Genomic DNA, 17,577 nt, shown 5'->3' on the forward strand with positions numbered 1-17,577 from the left:
GTGGGGGCGGATGGGGCTCTTCTTGCTGTAACCATGGAGCTGCAGCATAGTAGGTACTCAGAGGTGCAAACTGAGAAGTAGCTTTTGCTTGCTTTTTCTACCTGAAAGTAGTAGCAAAGTGCTAACAGGATCCCTTGTTTCTTCACTAGCTGAAAGCAGTGTGGAGACCACAAGAAGAGAAAGCCAGTAGACCCTGGTGCCATGGAGCTTCCCAGTTACAGCAGGCAGCTTCTGCAGCAGCTGTATGCCCTCTGCAAAGAGCAGCAGTTCTGTGATTGCACCATCTTCATTGGGAGCGTTCGTTTTGGGGCACACAAGGTGGTTTTGGGTGCTGCCAGCCTGCTTTTTAGATCCTTATTGGACAGCACAGACACCATCTCCATCGATGCTTCCGTGGTGAGCCCTGAGGAGTTTGCACTCTTGCTGGAGATGATGTACAGTGGCAAACTCCCACTGGGCAAACACAACTTCACCAAAGTTATCTCAGTGGCAGATAGTCTGCAGATGTTTGATGTGGCTGTTAGTTGCAAAAACCTCCTCAGGGATCTCATCAGTTGTTCAACTCAGGACCAGGTAGTGAGAGAAGTCTCCAGCCAGGCAGCAGACTCATCTGGAAACTGTGCTGAAGCCAGTACCCTGCCTGAGTGTCAAAAACCCACTGAAGGAAAACTACATATTCTCCCCCCTCAGAGGGTTTCCCCTTCTCCTGGCCCTGTTGAAGCACAAATGGAAGCTGATGTTTCTTCCCCAGGCCAGGAATTTCCTGTTAATCACACCTGGGCTCACCAGGATGTGATGCTGAGTGACTCCAGACTCCTTGGAGAGCAGTCAGGCTCTCCTGACCAGCCTGCCCAAGCCAAGCAGGGTGGCAGTGCAGAAGAGCTTGCTGAGCCTCTGGAGGGGAATGGAGGGCCAAGTGATTCAGGTGAGACTTTACAGGTCTGGGCACAGCTTTGCCTCTTACTTGGGGATCTTTTCCTTTGTGTTTGTCCATTTTACCTTGCCCTGGGTTGGGAGCAGCACCAAGGTGTACCCTTTTCCTGCAGGGGCTTTCTCCCTTTGGCCTTTGCAGTCTTCACTCTCAGCACACTAAAAACCTCTTCTTACACATGCACAGGACTGTGTCTGACACAGGTTGGGATCTGCTTCTGGCAGGATGAGTTGCCTGCTAATGCTGCCTTATCCTTTAAACTCCTGTTCAGCGTGGGAGGAAAACAGAGGCTGTAGTGGGTTTAACATAAATGTTCCATTTATAACTGGTGTTAAATAAACTGTTAGTTTTCCCTCCAGGCTGTGTGGTATCTTTAGAAGGGATTTATGAGTCACAGTTCCCCTGTTACAGGCAGTGTGCTCGTTACCAACTGATGCCTTTCAATCACATCCTGCTTTCTGTGAATCCCTTCAATTAACAGATAACTCATCTTGTTTCTCTCACACAGCAGCAGGGACCAAAAGCTGCAAACTGGATTTCTTTCTTCGATATGAAAGTGTTTTCTCTGAGGCCCTTTCTGATGCCCAAGCAGTGCTGAACAGACTAGAAGAGTCCAGAGAAATTGGTGCCTCTCAAAAGGAGGTAGGTGTGTTGCCTTAAATGATAGAAACATTTTCTTCACTCAGCTCAGGGCTGGGATAGTTTGTGCCCAGTTCAGTAAATTGTTTCTTGGGCTGCTGGGCCCTGGTGTCTGGTTGTTTGAAGGGTGACATGTGCTCACCTGAAGAACACACTGGTGAGAAGCATCTGTAAAGAGTAACGTTGGTAAAGAAGTGTACATCCTGCCCTGAAGACACCTTTGTTGTGTTGTAGAAGTGCTTCAGCACTGATTTCTCTCCTCCTGCTTATGGCATTTGCTTTGGGAACTGTACTGACTTGTAAAGCTCTGACACAGAATCCCAGCCTGGTCTGGGTTGGAAGGGACCCCAAGGGTCACAGAGCTCCAACCCCCTGCCACAGGCAGGGACACCAACCTCCAGGCCTGGAGCTACACAAGGTTGCCCAGGGCCCCAGCCAACCTGGCCTTGAACACCCCCAGGGATGGGGCACCCACCCCCTCTCTGGGCAGCCTGTTCCAGCCCCTCACCACTCTCTCTGCAAAGAACTTCCCCCTAATGTCTTATTTAAACCTTCCCTCCTTCAGCTTCACTCCATCCCCCTTGTCCTGCCAGTCTCTGCCCTTTAACAAGCTGATTCCCCTCCTGTTCCTCTGCTCCCTTCAGGGACTGGGAGGCTGCAATGAGGTCCCCCCACAGCCTTCTCTTCTCCAGGCTGACCCAGCCCAGCTCCCTCAGCCTCTCTCCATAGGGGAGCTGCTCCAGCCCTCTGATCATCTCTGTGGCTCCTCTGACCCCTCTCCAACAATCCCACATCTTTCTTGTCCTGGGGCCCCAGCTCTGGCCACAGGACTCCAGCTGGGGCCTCCCCAGGGCAGAGTAGACACATGAGTTCCCAAACCAGACGATTCCCCAGCCCATGGTGGGGGCTTGTGGAGCATCTGCTGCACTCTGTGGATGGCAGGCTGCTGGTGGGGAGTGTTACAGGGGAGTTACAGTTGCTGTGCTGCTGGTGAGTGCTGCTCCAGGTGCTGTTGGAGGGGATGTTGGAGGCTCTGAACGACCATTTGAGGAGCAGCTGAGGGAGCTGGGGGTGTTGAGCCTGGAGAAGAGGAGGCTGAGGGGAGACCTTCTCCCCACCTCCCCTGCCCTGCCAGGAGGGTGCAGAGAGGTGGGCGATGGTCTCTTCAGCCAGGGGACAGGAGATGGGACAAGGGGCAATGGGCTCAAGCTGCCCCAGGGCAGGGTCAGCTCAGCTGGGAGGGCAAAGTTCTTCCCTGGCAGAGTTGTGGGGCTGTGGCACAGGCTGCCCAGGGAGGGGCTGAGTCACCCCCTGGGTGTGTTTAACAGAGGGGAGATGAGGTGCTCAGGGATGTGGGTCAGCACAGTGGTTGGACTCAGTGATCTTAAAGGTCTTTTCCAACCTTGTGATTGTGTGATTCTGTAACCAGCAGCTGTAGGTTACACCCCTCTTGGTGTGGCAGTGCAGGAGGACACAGAGCTTGGGAGTGATTGCAGCCTTCCCTTTCCCCTTCCCCTTCCCTTTCCTTGTGCTGCATCCCTGGTGACAGGGCAGAGCTGCATCTGCCAGGTGCCCAGGCAGGTGTGCTGCCCTGCTTCTGCTCTGCAGAACAGCCCTGGTTCCTCTTCCTTGGCAGTAACTGTTACTCCATGTTTGCTCAGCACCTCCAAGCCCCAGCAGGTAAGGTTTGCACACCCCTGCCCAGCCCTTTGTGCTCCCAAACGAGCTGTTGCAGCAGGAGCTGAGCAGGAGGTTGTGGAGCTCAGAGGCACTTTGGGTGTCTCACCACAAAACAGCAGCTGGGCAATTTTTCTGCAGCTATAAATAACCACTGAATAAATGAGAAATGGATTTTCTTTTCAGCCTTCCTGAAAAATCACTCCTCAGCTGTGACAGGCATGAAAAGCCTCAGCCCTGGGGCAGTGGAGGGGACAGACTGCAGGCTGTGGTAAGCCAGGGCTCAGCCAAATCCATCCCTCCCTGAGCTCCCCCTGGGGACAAGCAGGACCTGTCCTCACCAGCACCAAGCCTGCTTTCTGTTACCAGCAGGCAGGATAGTTTCTTCCCCCAAGGGCCTGGTGTGTTCCCTGGGGACACACACATACTCACACCCCCACACTCCCCCCCACACACCCCCACACACCCAAGGGAGCTTGGGGGTGTTTTTTGGGGGGTGGTTTGCAAGCCTGCCTGCCTGTAGGGGCTGTCCTTGTCTTCAGGCTCCTCTGCTTTTGGTGGCATTTTGCCTTGGATGTGGCCTCTGTATTTCTGTCCCTTTGCAGCACCCTGTCCCTGCATGGGTGCTTTGTTCCCTGCTCCCCTCTGGAGCTGCTCCCTGATTTCCAGCTACCTCCAGTGAAGGTCTGTTAGGTCAGGGAGGGGGTTTCCTCAAGGAGCTTTGTGGTGCAGGGCTGGCTTTGGTGAGAATTAATTGCTTTTCTCTAAGCTTGATGTTCCATTCCACTCCCTGGGCTCAAAAATGCAGATGAGTTGCTGTTCTGTTTAGGGGAGATGTGATTTTTTTGGGGGGTTGTTTTTTGGTTTAGAGTCTCTCCCTGTATCTCACATAAAGTATTCCTGTCTAATTTGGTTCTGGCCTGGATGAGACCAGGTTGGAAATGAGAACAAGCCTGAAATTGCAGTAATTTGGGGAAGCGTGGAGGAGCTTTGCTGGTGTCAAGTCTGATCTTCCTGTGCTGGCTTAGAGAAACTCAATTCAAATTATTGCACAGCTCATTTGTTCCCTCTACTCCTGGGTTCAGATGAAGTAAGGGGAGGGTTGATTCTCCTGTGTAGAATAAATGTCACTGTGTTTTGTGGATCATTCCCATTGCCTATGGGCCTGTCCAATTATTGTCGTCCTTCGTTTGCAGCTGCAGGGATTTCTGGATGCAGCAGGAGAAAGAAGTTGCCTCTTATCTTCTGCATTCTGATGAGGAATGATAGACTGGGAGGGGTTTATTTCGTGGTGGCAGAGCCAGAGAACTTTGTTCCCCCTATGCAGTTTTACTTAGGTGGGCGTTTTGGGCTGAGCTTTTGCTCCTTCTCATGGCACAAGCAGGGGTCAGTGTTCTCCAGGGAGATGTCAGGGTCCTGGGCTCTCAGTCACATACCAATGCAGGCTGGAAAACAAAGCACTTGTGATTTCTGCACCAGAAATAGGGATGTCCTGTTCCCTGAGTGCTGTTTGTGCAGTGATAGCTCATCAGTGTGATGCAGGGAGCAGGGAAACAGGAGGGGAATCAGCTTGTTAAAGGGCAGAGACTGGCAGGACAAGGGGGATGGAGTGAAGCTGGAGGAGGGAAGGGTTAAATTGGGTATTAGGGGGAAGTTCTTTCCAGAGGGAGTGGTGAGGGGCTGGAAGGGGCTGCCCAGAGAGGGGGTGGGTGCCCCATCCCTGGGGGTGTTCAAGGCCAGGTTGGATGGGGCCCTGGGCAACCTTGTGTAGGTCCAGGCCTGGAGGTTGGTGTCCCTGCCTGTGGCAGGGGGTTGGAGCTCTGTGATCCTTGGGGTCCCTTCCAACCCAGACCAGTGACTTTTCATCCCCATCAGCAGAACAGGCTCTTGGCAGGGTGCTGAGCACCTTGAGGACCCTGCAAGTGAAGACATTTTGTGTTTCACAGGAGCATTTAGATGTGGAGTGGGCCAGGCCTGCAAACCCTGAGAACAAACCCCATCTGCTTCTCAAGTCTTATTACAAATTAACGTTTGCATTTAAAATAAAAAACCCCAGACCTTTAAACTTGCTCTTCAGCACTTCAGCATCTCCTTTCTTCCCTGAGAACACAGCCCTTCATGTGCAGGGCTCTCTGTTAGGCCTGGAAGATGAGGTGAGCAGGGCAGAGCTGGGACTCCTGCAGCTTCCCCTCTGTGGATGCTCTTTGCAGTAGGTCATTGCACTGTCAAGCTGCCCTGATCTGTGAGCATTTACACCTGCTAGGAAAAGCAAGTCCATCCTCCCCCCCCTCCCTGTGCAGCCCCAAGCAGTTGCATTCAGTCTTTTTATCCTGGAAATAAAACTGACAATGACAGCAGAAAATGGTTGCTCTCTCTGGAGCTGGGCTAAGCTCTCCACTTCAAAGGGACTTTTATAGCCTCCCTGGAGTCTCCAATAAAGGAGGTCTGCTCTGAAAGGCTGGCATCTCTCCTGGAGAGCCTGCCCAGCCTGTGTCTTTAGGGGCAATATTTACAGCGTTAAAGGGCTCCAGGGAAATGGGAGCAGGAGTTCCAGCTTATTTCTTTTCCTTTTATTTCCATAACTGCACAGACACATTTGCCTCTGGTGGCTGTTTGGGGTCACTGGAGTGAGGTTTGGACCTCTGGGTGTGATTGCCAGGCATGCCCAGTGCCCACCACCCTCAGCGCTGGCACGTGTCCTCTCCAGATCTTCCTTTAGGGGATCAACTGTTGTGAGTCCAGGGTGGGGATTCCTGAAAGTCCCTCCAGATCCTCCTTTAGGGGATCAACTGTTGTGAGTCCAGGGTGGGGATTCCTGAAAGTCCCACTTAAAATGCTCTTTGCTCTCTGTGCAAGTGATCTCTCCTTGTTCTGCAGGCAAATCCAGGATTCACTGCCCTAGCCTTGGCCTTGTGAAGTGATGGGGTTTAAACCATGTTCTGTTAGGTTCCTTAGACTACCTGGGATCAGGCTGTTGGGGAGAGAAATGGAAAGATGTGTTTGGTGATGAAACCAGCTCCAGTCTGTGGGGTCTCTGTCAAGATAAGAACTGGCTGGCAGGGCTTGCTGCCCTCCTTCCCAGGGCCAGTGGCTGCAGACCAGAGCCTGGAGTGTTGTGTCCAGTTCTGGGCTCCCTGGGATAAAAAAGACAGGGATCTCCTGAAGAGAATCCAGAGGGGCTATGGAGATGATGAAGGGCCTGGAGCATCTCCCCTGTGAGGAAAGGCTGAGTGAGCTGGGGCTGTTCAGCCTGGAGAGAAGAAGACTAAGGGGGGACCTGATTAATGTTTATCAATATCTGAAGGATGGGATGCAGGGGAAATGGGCAGCCCCTTTTCAGTGTCTGTGGGGACAGGTCAAGGGGCAATGGCTGCAAGTTGGAGCACAGGAAGTTCCACAGCACCATGGGGAAGAACTTTTCCCCAGTGAGGGTGAGGGAGCCCTGGGACAGGCTGCCCAGGGGGTGTGGAGTCTCCATCTCTGGAGAGATTCCAGCCCCGTCTGGACGCCGCCCTGTGCAATATGAGCTGGGGAGCTGCTTTGGCAGGGGGTTGGACCCCAGGAGCTCTCCAGGTCCCTTCCAACCCCTGGGATCCTGGGATTCTGTGAGATGAGCACACAGCCTGGTCTGGTAGTGAGCTCAGCTTGTGTCTACATGAGGCTTTTGTGGGGGTGCTCTTTGTTTCATGTTTCCATCCCCTGACCAAAACCCCCAGGATTCAGCTTTTCATGTCAGTTTGAATGGGGCAGCTGGCTCGAACTAAAACCTTCCCTTGCATTTGCTGTCCTGATGCAGGCTCTGCTTGCCTGTCTGGCAGAGACAGGGGAACAGTCCGTGTTCAAGAAGCTGCTGAGCAAAGTGACGGATGCTCAGCCCCTGGATGCTCAGCCCCTGGATACTCACACCCTGGATGCTCAGACCCTCGTGTATTTACTGAAGCTGTTTCAAGATGGGAATCCCAAGCTGAGAGCAGCATTGCTGGAGGGAGAAGAGGGCAGTGAAGGAGCCCTGCAGCAAACAGGTAGAGAAATGGGTGCAGCCTCTGACAAAGAGAGTGGGCAACCTTACAGGCATGGCAGGACTCCAGGAACCCTGTATCTGTACTCAGATGCAGGAGGTTTATCACATGCTGGCCAAGACCCTGGAGTCTGTCTGTCTCACAGCAGCAGGGCTCTCCCCATCGCTGCCTGGAGGGCTGGATCGATGGCTGCACAGCCAGCCTGGGTCAGAGCACAGCTGAGCCTCAGGATTGAAAGCTCCTTTCTTACTTGAGCCTGACACAAAGCAGTGGCCTTGCAAACCTGGTGTTAACCTCCAGCTTGCTTTATGGCTTTGTGGTCTGTTAGATAAATGAGACGTTTCCCTTTCATAGAGTTTAAAGAGAATAGTAAAGTGGTTTTCCTCTGCTGCTTGTGTTTGGGATGAGCTTTGCTATTCACTTAGATCTTTCACAGAGCCTCACTCGCTTCAGGAGCCTGTCAGTTCCTTCAGACTGACTTGTTTCTTCTCTTGTGTTTCTGAATCCTTTTCTCCCCCCAGAGAGCACGGGCGAGGGACAGACGCTGACCGCTCGCTTGCTGGGACACAGGGAGGAGCTGATCCAGAGTGTGACACAGCTGAGCCCCATTGTAGAGTTCCTGGAGGCAGCAGAAGAGGGATTCCTGACTGCCTCAGAGAAACAGGTAAAGACATGAAATAAGGAAACCTCTAAGGGCAAGAGTGTGTGTGTGTCTGTGTGTGTGTCTGTCTGTCTGTCTGCCAGGCACCCTCCTACTGCTTGCTTTGCCACGTGATGGTTTGTTTCCCCTTGCAGTCTTGCCTTCCCTTTGCCCAGCTGGGACTGCACATGTGTCTTGGCTCAGGTCCTGCACTGAAGTGGGGAAATGCTGAAGCTGAGCTGGGCAGTCAGCCTCAAGACCAGGATCATCGCTGCCCGGACCAGTGGCAGAGCCTGGGACAGAGGAGGTGCGCAGTACTCTCTGGAGACCCTGAAAATACCCTTTTTGGAGGCCACAGAAAGCTCTGTGTGGAGTTTGACCTCAGCAGAACCACTGGTGCTTCTGTGCTGCCTGCTTGCCAGTTCTGTCCTTGCCAGTTTACCTCTCCCAACTTCAACTCTTCAGCCCTTCACTGTCCCATTCTTTGGCTTTCTGGGTGTGTTGGATGCAGCTGTAGGTGGGGAGGACTGTTGCTGTCCTGTAAGCAACTGCAGTTTGTGTGGGGGTTTGCAGAAGCTGCAGTAGGGGAAGTGTTACTATAACCTGTGTTTTGGGGGGTGCTGGCTGTACCTGGCCTGTGCAGATGCAGCTTGCAGGGTGCCCTCACAGGCAGCTTGCAGACCTCCTGTCCTAGTTTGGCAATTCCACCCGTTCCCCTGATGCAGGGTGACAGTGAGTGGGAAGGGCTGTTGTGCTCAGTGACATGGGTGATGTCTGCTCTGTGTGTGAGCCTGACCAGGCCCATGATGGGTCACACAGAGAAGGCCCAGGGGGTGCTGGCTGACAGCTGGCTGGACATGAGCCAGCAGTGTGCCTGGGGAGCCAAGAAAGCCAATGGCATCCTGGCTTGTGTCAGGAATAGTGGGACCAGCAGGTCCAAGGAGGTGACTGTGCCCCTGGACTGGGCACTGGTGAGGCTGCAACTCGAGTGCTGGGTCCAGTTCTGGGCTCCTCACCATCAGAAGGACATTGAGGTCCTGGAGTGAGTGCAGAGAAGGGCAACCAGGCTGGGGAAGGGGCTGGAGGGCAAATCCTCTGAGGAGCAGCTGAGGGAGCTGGGCTGGTTCAGCCTGGAGAAGAGAAGGCTGAGGGGGGACCTCATTGCAGCCTTCCAGTCCCTGAAGGGAGCAGAGGAACAGGAGGGGAATCAGCTTGTTAAAGGGCAGAGACTGGCAGGACAAGGGGGATGGAGTGAAGCTGGAGGAGGGAAGGGTCAGATGAAATATTAGATGGAAGTTCTTTGCAGAGAGAGTTGTGAGGGGCTGGAACAGGCTGCCCAGAGAGGGGGTGGGTGCCCCATCTCTGGGGGTTTTCAAGGCCAGGTTGGCTGGGGCCCTGGGCAGCCTTGTGTAGCTCCAGGCCTGGAGGTTGGTGTCCCTGCCTGTGGCAGGGGGTTGGAGCTCTGTGATCCTTGGGGTCCCTTCCAACCCAGACCATTCTGCGATTCTATGATTCTATGATTCTCTCTGTATGGGATCCCTTTATGCTCTTGTTTTTCCCCCCAAGTTCCCAGCAAATAACAAACCTATTTGGGGAGCACACCCCTGATTCTGGGTGCACAGTGTTCCCCCTGCTGCAGCACAGGAAAATAAAGCAGGAATTGCCAAATATGGGCTGACCTTGGGGGTTTTCTCATTTTTCAAGCTTGGTTTATTTATTTGGGGTTTGTTTTGGGTTTTTTTTTTCCCCCTTCAGACAAGTGGAAAAGTGCTTAATGATTTTCAAAGTTAAATTGATTAAAATGATGGGCCTGTGGCATATGTGCAGTTGGGATCTCTGGCGTCTCAGGTGCAGTTCTGGGAAAACAAACTTGGAATTAGCACCCAGCTCTGGAGGTTTCAGCTTACCTGATTCATCCAGCATTGCACAAGAGCCCTGGGCTGGCAGAGGCAGGATCAAGTTCTCCAAGGGTTCATAAAGATGCTTCTTTCAGTTTTCTTCTCACAGTCCCTGCCTCATTAGCTTTACATTTATTCAGCAAGTGAATGAGTGAGTTTTGTGTGCCACAGTGGTTTTTGCAGGCAACTGGTTTCTTTCTGTGCCTGTCCCAAGCTGTGCATGGTACAGGCTGGGGGGAGACTGGCTGGAGAGCTGTCAGGCAGAGAAGGACCTGGGGGTGTTGGGTGACTGCAGGCTGAATATGAGCCAGCAGTGTGGCCAGGAAGGCCAATGGCATCCTGGCTTGTATCAAAAACAGTGTGGCCAGTAGGTCTGGGGAGGGGATTGTGCCCCTGGACTGGGCATTGGTGAGGCTGCACCTCAAGTGCTGGGTCCAGTTCTGGGCTCCTCACCATCAGAAGGACATTGAGGTCCTGGAGCGAGTGCAGAGAAGGGCAACCAGGCTGGGGAAGGGGCTGGAGGGCAAATCCTCTGAGGAGCAGCTGAGGGAGCTGGGGGTGTGGAATGGCTTGGGAGCAGATTCCTGCTTAAGAGAAATAAACTTGGGTTGAAGAGAAAAGCAGGTAACCTCTCATACGTGGTGTCCCATGGCTTGGCTCGGTGCAGAGGTCAGCGACCAGACCACGGTACAGCCCTGAACCTGGAGCTTTAGAGTAGCTAAAAACCACCCATCCTTTCCTTCTGCCCAGGCTCTTTTCCAGGGGGAACTGGGGCATTTTGACCCCCCAGCTTTGGCTCCATTGCCTATATGGCTTGGTGTTCCAAACTGCTGAGGAGCCAGGACTGGTGTGAGTGACACCACAAGTGAGGTTACTGGTTGTGGCAGGAGAACTCCTAACTGGAGGTACCAGGGGAGCGGAGGAGTCCTGTCCCAAGCAGAATGGGTGTGTTTCCTGACTGTCTCATCCAGCTGTTATCAAAATGAGTCTCAAAATGTCAGCACAGAATCCCTTACTGCAAGGACCACCCCTTCTGTGCCTGTTGTCATGTGCCTGGGAGCAGGGGTGGGATACAGCCTGAGCTTCCCCACAGGATGACACCCTTGTACTCCCACTTGTGTTCTCCTGAAAGATGACTTCAGACTGAGTGATCCAGAGTCAGCTGGGTGAGAATTAGCTGGGAGGATACACCAACAGGTTCACTAACAGAGTTTTGGCTATAAAAGGACAAGAGTTTTAGAAATGAGAGGAACTTAATTAGTGAGATCAGCACAGGAGGAGCTGTTGGATTCGTTTCTTTTATGTTAAAGGTAGAAGAACTGTCTGAAGTTTTCATCCTCAACAAGAGAGGAGAATTTGTGTTCAGGTTACAGACCTGAGGGAATGAATAACTTCAGTACAACTTCCCAAGGAGCCACTGAAGTGTCTGACTGCAAAGAAACGGACTTCAGAGGCATGAAGAGAGGCCTGTGGCACATCAGGTGGCTGAGCAGCACAGCCTGTGTCATGACAAGCAATAAACCTTTGTCTGACCACAGGAAGAAAGAAGAATGAGGAGAGGAGGTGACCTGCAAACTCAGGACTGAGCCTAGGGACAAATCCATGAGAGACATGGAACCAGAAATACCCTGTAGCTGAGTCAAACCCATGATTCCCTGGGATAAAAAAGACAGGGATCTCCTGGAGAGAGTCCAGAGGGGCTATGGGGATGATGAAGGGCCTGGAGCATCTCCCCTGTGAGGAAAGGCTGAGTGAGCTGGGGCTGTTCAGCCTGGAGAGAAGAAGACTAAGGGGGGACCTGATTAATGTTTATCAATATCTGAAGGATGGGATGCAGGGGGAAATGGGCAGCCCCTTTTCAGTGTCTGTGGGGACAGGACAAGGGGCAATGGCTGCAATATGGAGCAGAGGAAGTTCCACAGCAACATGGGGAACCATGTCTCTTCAGCCAGGGGACAGGAGATGGGACAAGGGGCAATGGGCTCAAGCTGCCCCAGGGCAGGGTCAGCTCAGCTGGGAGGGGAAAGTTCTTCCCTGGCAGAGTTGTGGGGCTGTGGCACAGGCTGCCCAGGGAGGGGCTGAGTCACCCCCTGGGTGTGTTTAACAGAGGGGAGATGAGGTGCTCAGGGATGTGGGTCAGCACAGGATGGGAATGGTTGGACTTGATGATCTTAAAGGTCTTTTCCAACCCTGTGATTCTGTGAATCTGCAAGAGGGAGAACTACACAGCTGGAGAATCAAGTATTGAGAATTGAATGGCTGGGTAAGGCAGAGTGAAGGGTGGGCACTTAGATGCTGTAACCAGGACTAAGAATTAAGGCCTCATCTGGAAGGTGTGTGTGCTGCACCAGCCTTGCTCCAACAAGGTGATTTCACATGGAAGCAGAGTAAGATCCATGGGCATCAGCATCAGGGGATTGCAGAAGCTGTTTTACCAGAGGAGCTGCCTTAGTTAGGCAAGTGAAATGAAGACTGAGAGGGGAATATGATCACAGACTCACAAAGAAATTGGAGAGGGAGGGTAGAGTAAACACCTCAGGGGGGTTAGAAGGCTTCTTAAGCTACAAGATAATGTTGGCAGGGAATGAATGGGTATACACCAGCTGTGAGGAAATTTAAGCTGGAAATTAGAAGAATCAACAAGGGAATGAGACTGTGGAAGAGCTTTCCAACCAGGGGAAAAGGAGGAAAATCCTAACTAGGTTTAAGACAGATCTTAATAATTTGATTAATGGGACTGTGTACTTATGAGAGGAGGGAACAGGGCAGAGTTTCTGCCAGACAGTGATTCAGGGAAATGTAATAATGCTGAATAGATCGATGTAGATGTAGCTTGAGACAATTAATAGAACTTTAATTTGTGTATTTTAAGAATAGGTTTGGATTTTAGTAGAATATGGCTGTAACTGTGTGAGATGTTTTGTGAGAGCAGCTACAAAACTGAAGCCAGAACAGTGGAACAGCCTGGAGGCTAAAGAAAGTGAAGATGGGGAGTCATCAGTAATGAGACCAACGACCAGCTGAGAGTCAGAGTGTATCTTGTTTCCAGTTAAAAGGGGTTCCTAACTGGTGTGTGCAGGAATGTGTTTTGGTAACTGTGGAGAGAACCATAAAGAGCATGAGCTGAGAGAGAGGAAGACATCCAGCCTTCATCCCTGAAGAGCACCAGAAGACCCCCTGAGTGTCCCTGAGCAGGCTCTATCTGGGAGGAGTGAATGTAAATGACTTCCTGGAGATAATTTGCATAACCCTGCCTTTTCTTAGAAATGATAATGAATCTGTAGAGTTAATGTGTATCAATAGGAGAGATTTGGCTTTAATGGGCACACCCATCAGGAGGAGCCATGCCCTGTGTGCCCAGCACTGCAGGAAGGGATCCTGCTTCAGGGTCACCAAGGCCAGGGAGTTTGGATTCCAGCTTTCCAAGGCATCACTCCCAGTTTGAATGCCTGGGACCACAGTGTTCCCAGGGTGGGGGGCAGCCTGTGTTTGCCAGCTTCTTCCCCTTGTAGATACCACAGGGGCATAGCAGGGCTTTCCCAAGCTACAGTGATCACATCTCACATCAGAGATGTGTCCTACAGCCTTGTCATTGAAATAACAATTCCATTAATGAGGTGCTTATTTAAACAGAGTATTTTTTTCCCCTCCATCCCTCTCTTTCAATGACAAGCAGGAAAAAATGGGAAAACAAGGGAAAAGAGACTGCTGATTTAAAAAGCATTGGCTAAAAAGATGAACTATTGTTCTGAAGCTTTTATTCCTTTGGAAACAAATATTTGTTCTTGCCAGCTACTTCCAGGAGCCAGACTTGGTGGGAAAAACTTGCCAATAGAGTCTGCAGGGTGACATATGTCAAATAAAGGTGGGATATGTTTAGATGTTCCTGTAACCAGCACCCCACAACACCTCTTGGTTAATCAAATGGGTGGAAGCAGTGGTTTCTTGTACTGTGTAGGAGGCTCTCACAAACAGGTTCTTGACTGTTCCTTTGCTGCAGGTGGTTTTGGATTGCTGTGAAGGTGGTTCCCAGAGGGAAGCCATGGACAATCTGCTCAGGAAGGTGGATGAAGAGAAAACCCTAAAAGCAGAAAGTTTGGTCAAACTCCTGGGGGCTGTGAAAGGGTCGTTCCCTGGTCTCCACCTTATGCTAGACAACCTGGTGGCAACAGCAGATGTCTCTGATGGCAAAGGTATGGGTACACTACACTTCAGATGCCTGGGGACTCAGGTCAGGGAGTTGCTGAGAAGTTTGCATGCTTATCTGGACTTGAAAATCTTTCATTTAAGGCCATTTGATGTGAGCAAAGATGTTCTGGGAGCACTGGGGTAGGAGAACAGTGCCAGCAAGAAGGCCCCTGCGTTGTTTGACCCCTTCCTTGAGTTTGCTACTGATAGCATAGGAACTAGGATGTCACATCTGGAAAACAAGAGAACTGTTCCCTCCCACATCAATTACTTTTTGGTTTTCAGTTGCTGAAGAGCAGCAGCAGCAGGAGGAGGATGTGTGTATCTGTGGTAAACAGTGTGAGGAAGGAATCTTAACCAACCTCTGCTCTGCTGCTGCCTTTAACTCATGGTACTTGCTGGTTTTGAAAGCTAATCCCTGGAACTGCCCCAAAGCTGTAGAGGTCTTGAAATTAAATACAGGCAGTGTCTTACCTGGCATCTCCCCTGTGAGGAAAGGCTGAGTGAGCTGGGGCTGTTCAGCCTGGAGAGAAGAAGACTAAGGGGGGACCTGATTAATGTTTATCAATATCTGAAGGATGGGATGCAGGGGAAATGGGCAGCCCCTTTTCAGTGTCTGTGGGGACAGGACAAGGGGCAATGGCTGCAAGTTGGAGCACAGGAAGTTCCACAGCAACCTGGGGAAGAACTTTTCCCCAGTGAGGGTGAGGGAGCCCTGGGACAGGCTGCCCAGGGGGTGTGGAGTCTCCATCTCTGGAGAGATTCCAGCCCCGTCTGGACGCCGCCCTGTGCAATATGAGCTGGGGAGCTGCTTTGGCAGGGGGGTTGGACCCCATGAGCTCTCCAGGTCCCTTCCAACCCCTGGGATTCTGTGATTCTGTGATTCTGTGCATCAGTCTGTGAATTCCTTGTGACTGATGGAGATGGTGGGCTCTGCAGTTGGTTGAGTTGTGTTTTGGCACATCTGTGGTCTCCTGTGCAGAGCAGAATGTGCTGATGCAAGTCCCACACTTGGTGCCCCATTAGACATCATTATCTCAGACAGCTAGTCCCCTTCTCTTTGTTTTGGTGGGGTTTTATTGCATGTCACATGCAAGAGGTGGTTCAGGAACTCGTGAGTCCTCATCTTTCAGCTGGTGGGACAGCCTTCCAAGTTTGGGTAGGTTTGGGCACACCCTGAGCAGTTTGGATAGAGAGGCAAATTTCAGCAGCTCTGAAGTCACTTAAAAAATTACAAACTAAATTAACATGCAGTGAAATGTAAATGACTGTTTAATAGAAAGCAAAACTGGGCTCATCATGCTGATCATCTCCTCTGTAGCAAACGATCCCGACAGGCAGTTTGCTTTGTCAGTTGTTAAGCACGATTGCTTTCCTGAAACACCAGACTCCCAACGTGGTTAATTATCCAGTGGTAATACCCATTCCAAGGAGGAGCATTCCTTAATTACACAGTGCTGAATCTCCTCGAATTGCAACATGAACAAACAGAAGCACAAATATTTCTCATCGTGGAAATGAGGAGGGAGGGAATGGTTTGAGCCACTGGTGGCAGCTTTGGTGCCCTGTGCTGCCCTGTGATGCCTGGTACAGCAGCATGGGGCACACTCAGGTTATGGGGTTTCCCTTGGCATGGCAGCAGAGCTGAGAGGGCATTCCCAGAATCCCAGGGGTTGGAAGGGACCTGGAGAGCCATGGAGATGATCAGAGGGCTGGAGCAGCTCCCCTATGGAGAGAGGCTGAGGGAGCTGGGCTGGTTCAGCCTGGAGAAGAGAAGGCTGTGGGGGGACCTCATTGCAGCCTCCCAGTCCCTGAAGGGAGCAGAGGAACAGGAGGGGAATCAGCTTGTTAAAGGGCAGAGACTGGCAGGACAAGGGGGATGGAGTGAAGCTGGAGGAGGGAAGGGATAGATGAGATATTAGGGGGAAGTTTTTTCCAGAGAGAGTGGTGAGGGGCTGGAACAGGCTGCCCAGAGAGGGGGTGGGTGCCCCATCCCTGGGGGTGTCCAAGGCCAGGTTGGATGGGGCCCTGGGCAACCTTGTGTAGCTCCAGGCCTGGAGGTTGGTGTCCCTGCCTGTGGCAGGGGGCTTGGAGCTCTATGATCCTTGGGGTCCCTTCCAACCCAGACCAGGCTGTGACTCTATGATTCTATGAAATACAGGGGGGTTGGTTTTGTTTCTCCTACCAAAGTCTAACTAGGCACCTTCTCCAATTCAGTAACTCCATCAGGGAAAAAATCCTTTCCAGGTTCAAGTATCTGGCAGTTTCCAGGTTTATTTGTCAGCCAGGCTGGTGACAGGTACAATCCTGCATTACTTAAGGTACTCGACGTGTTTTGCCCAAGCTGCTGTAATCCTGAACCAGCACTGCTCTTCTTTCCTGAATTAGTTCATTGTGGGCTGGCACTGGGGTGTCTCTGCAGGGCTGTGGTGTTACCCCAGGGTAATCCTTTCTCAGAATCAGCAGACCCAGCTTGGAATTACATCTGGGAGGAGGAAGGAATGAGGTTTAAGTTGGGGTTTTTTTTGTGTAAGGGGGAGAAGAGGGTCTTTCTGCTGCTTTGCAGCCACAGCTGGGTTGTGCTCCCTTAATGTTTTCACCCAGGACAGCTCAGCCCATTAAGCTCTTGATTACCTTGGGCCATCTGGGTGTTTCTAAAGCATTAATATGCTTGACAGCCACATGCTGCTGTGATGGAGCATGTTGCAGAGCTCTGGGTTGGAGTGGATCAGACACTTGCAGACATCTTTCAGTGAAACTACAATTAAGAATCAGTAATGAGTCTTCTTGATTCCAGGGTATCAGAAAAGGCTGATGTATGTCTTGAGCTGCTCTCTTCACAGACAAGGCCACATGTTTACCTGTTGAACAAGGCTGAAAACAGATGTTCTTCTGGGCTCAGACTGGGGCTGAGGCTCAGAAGACATTTGGGTGCCAGAGATCTGTTTCTGTTGGCACCTATGGGCAGAGGATATTCTGTGTGTCTTTGATTTGTTGTGTTCATCTTCTGCTTGAAGGTGAATCCAGGTGTGCTGAGAATAAGGCCCTGAGTGTTACTGGCCCAGGGAGGACTGGCTGCCTTGGCTTTTCTGGTCTCCCCTAGCTCTGAAGCCCTTTGGGAAGATGCTGCCAACTGAGCTGTTCTTATTTTCATTCACTTGCATTCAGACAAATGGAGTCCAGAGGATTATGGAGCCAAACTGTTGAGACAATACCAGGAGAACTTAGTGGAGCTCCTCACAGACACCCAGGTGCTGCTGCAGGGCATCTCTGCTGCACAGAGCCTGGCTCCTGCTGAAAGAGAGGTAAGCAGGCTCTGCATGTGTACAAGCAGATAGTGAGCTTTAATCCCCATCAGGGATCCCTATCAAGTGTTGAGAACTTAATTTTACTGCCTTTCATGGCATGGCTTGGGGCAGTCCTCCTGCAGGACTCTGTTTAGTGGGTCCTTAGTATCCCAGAGTGGGAATGAATGAAGCAGGGAGCTGACCAAAGCAGGTCACATACCTGAAGGTGAAGGCTGGCAAGTAACAGTGGCTGATGTGGCCACTGGGGCTGCTCAGCTTTGGAGTGAGCTGAGGACGT

The 17,577-nt window shown here is 51.7% G+C and overlaps 1 protein-coding gene across 1 annotated transcript in view; it reads left to right on the forward strand.

Annotated features, from left to right (window-relative positions):
* Positions 1 to 201: 201 nt before the first annotated feature.
* The window catches only part of ZBTB40 (zinc finger and BTB domain containing 40), a gene marked incomplete at its 5' end in the record, with an annotated part of 35,707 nt that continues 18,331 nt past the window's right edge, over positions 202 to 17,577 (forward strand). Inside the window, 6 exons of the mRNA XM_084274668.1 lie at positions 202 to 925; positions 1,440 to 1,573; positions 7,044 to 7,269; positions 7,788 to 7,930; positions 13,805 to 13,997; positions 17,161 to 17,297. Of these exons, the coding sequence (XP_084130794.1) occupies positions 202 to 925; positions 1,440 to 1,573; positions 7,044 to 7,269; positions 7,788 to 7,930; positions 13,805 to 13,997; positions 17,161 to 17,297 (1,557 nt within the window). The remainder of the gene's footprint in view (positions 926 to 1,439; positions 1,574 to 7,043; positions 7,270 to 7,787; positions 7,931 to 13,804; positions 13,998 to 17,160; positions 17,298 to 17,577) is intronic.

Source organism: Gallinula chloropus (genome assembly GCF_964237585.1).
Source record: "Gallinula chloropus genome assembly, chromosome: 23".
Taxonomy (NCBI): Eukaryota; Metazoa; Chordata; class Aves; order Gruiformes; family Rallidae; genus Gallinula; species Gallinula chloropus.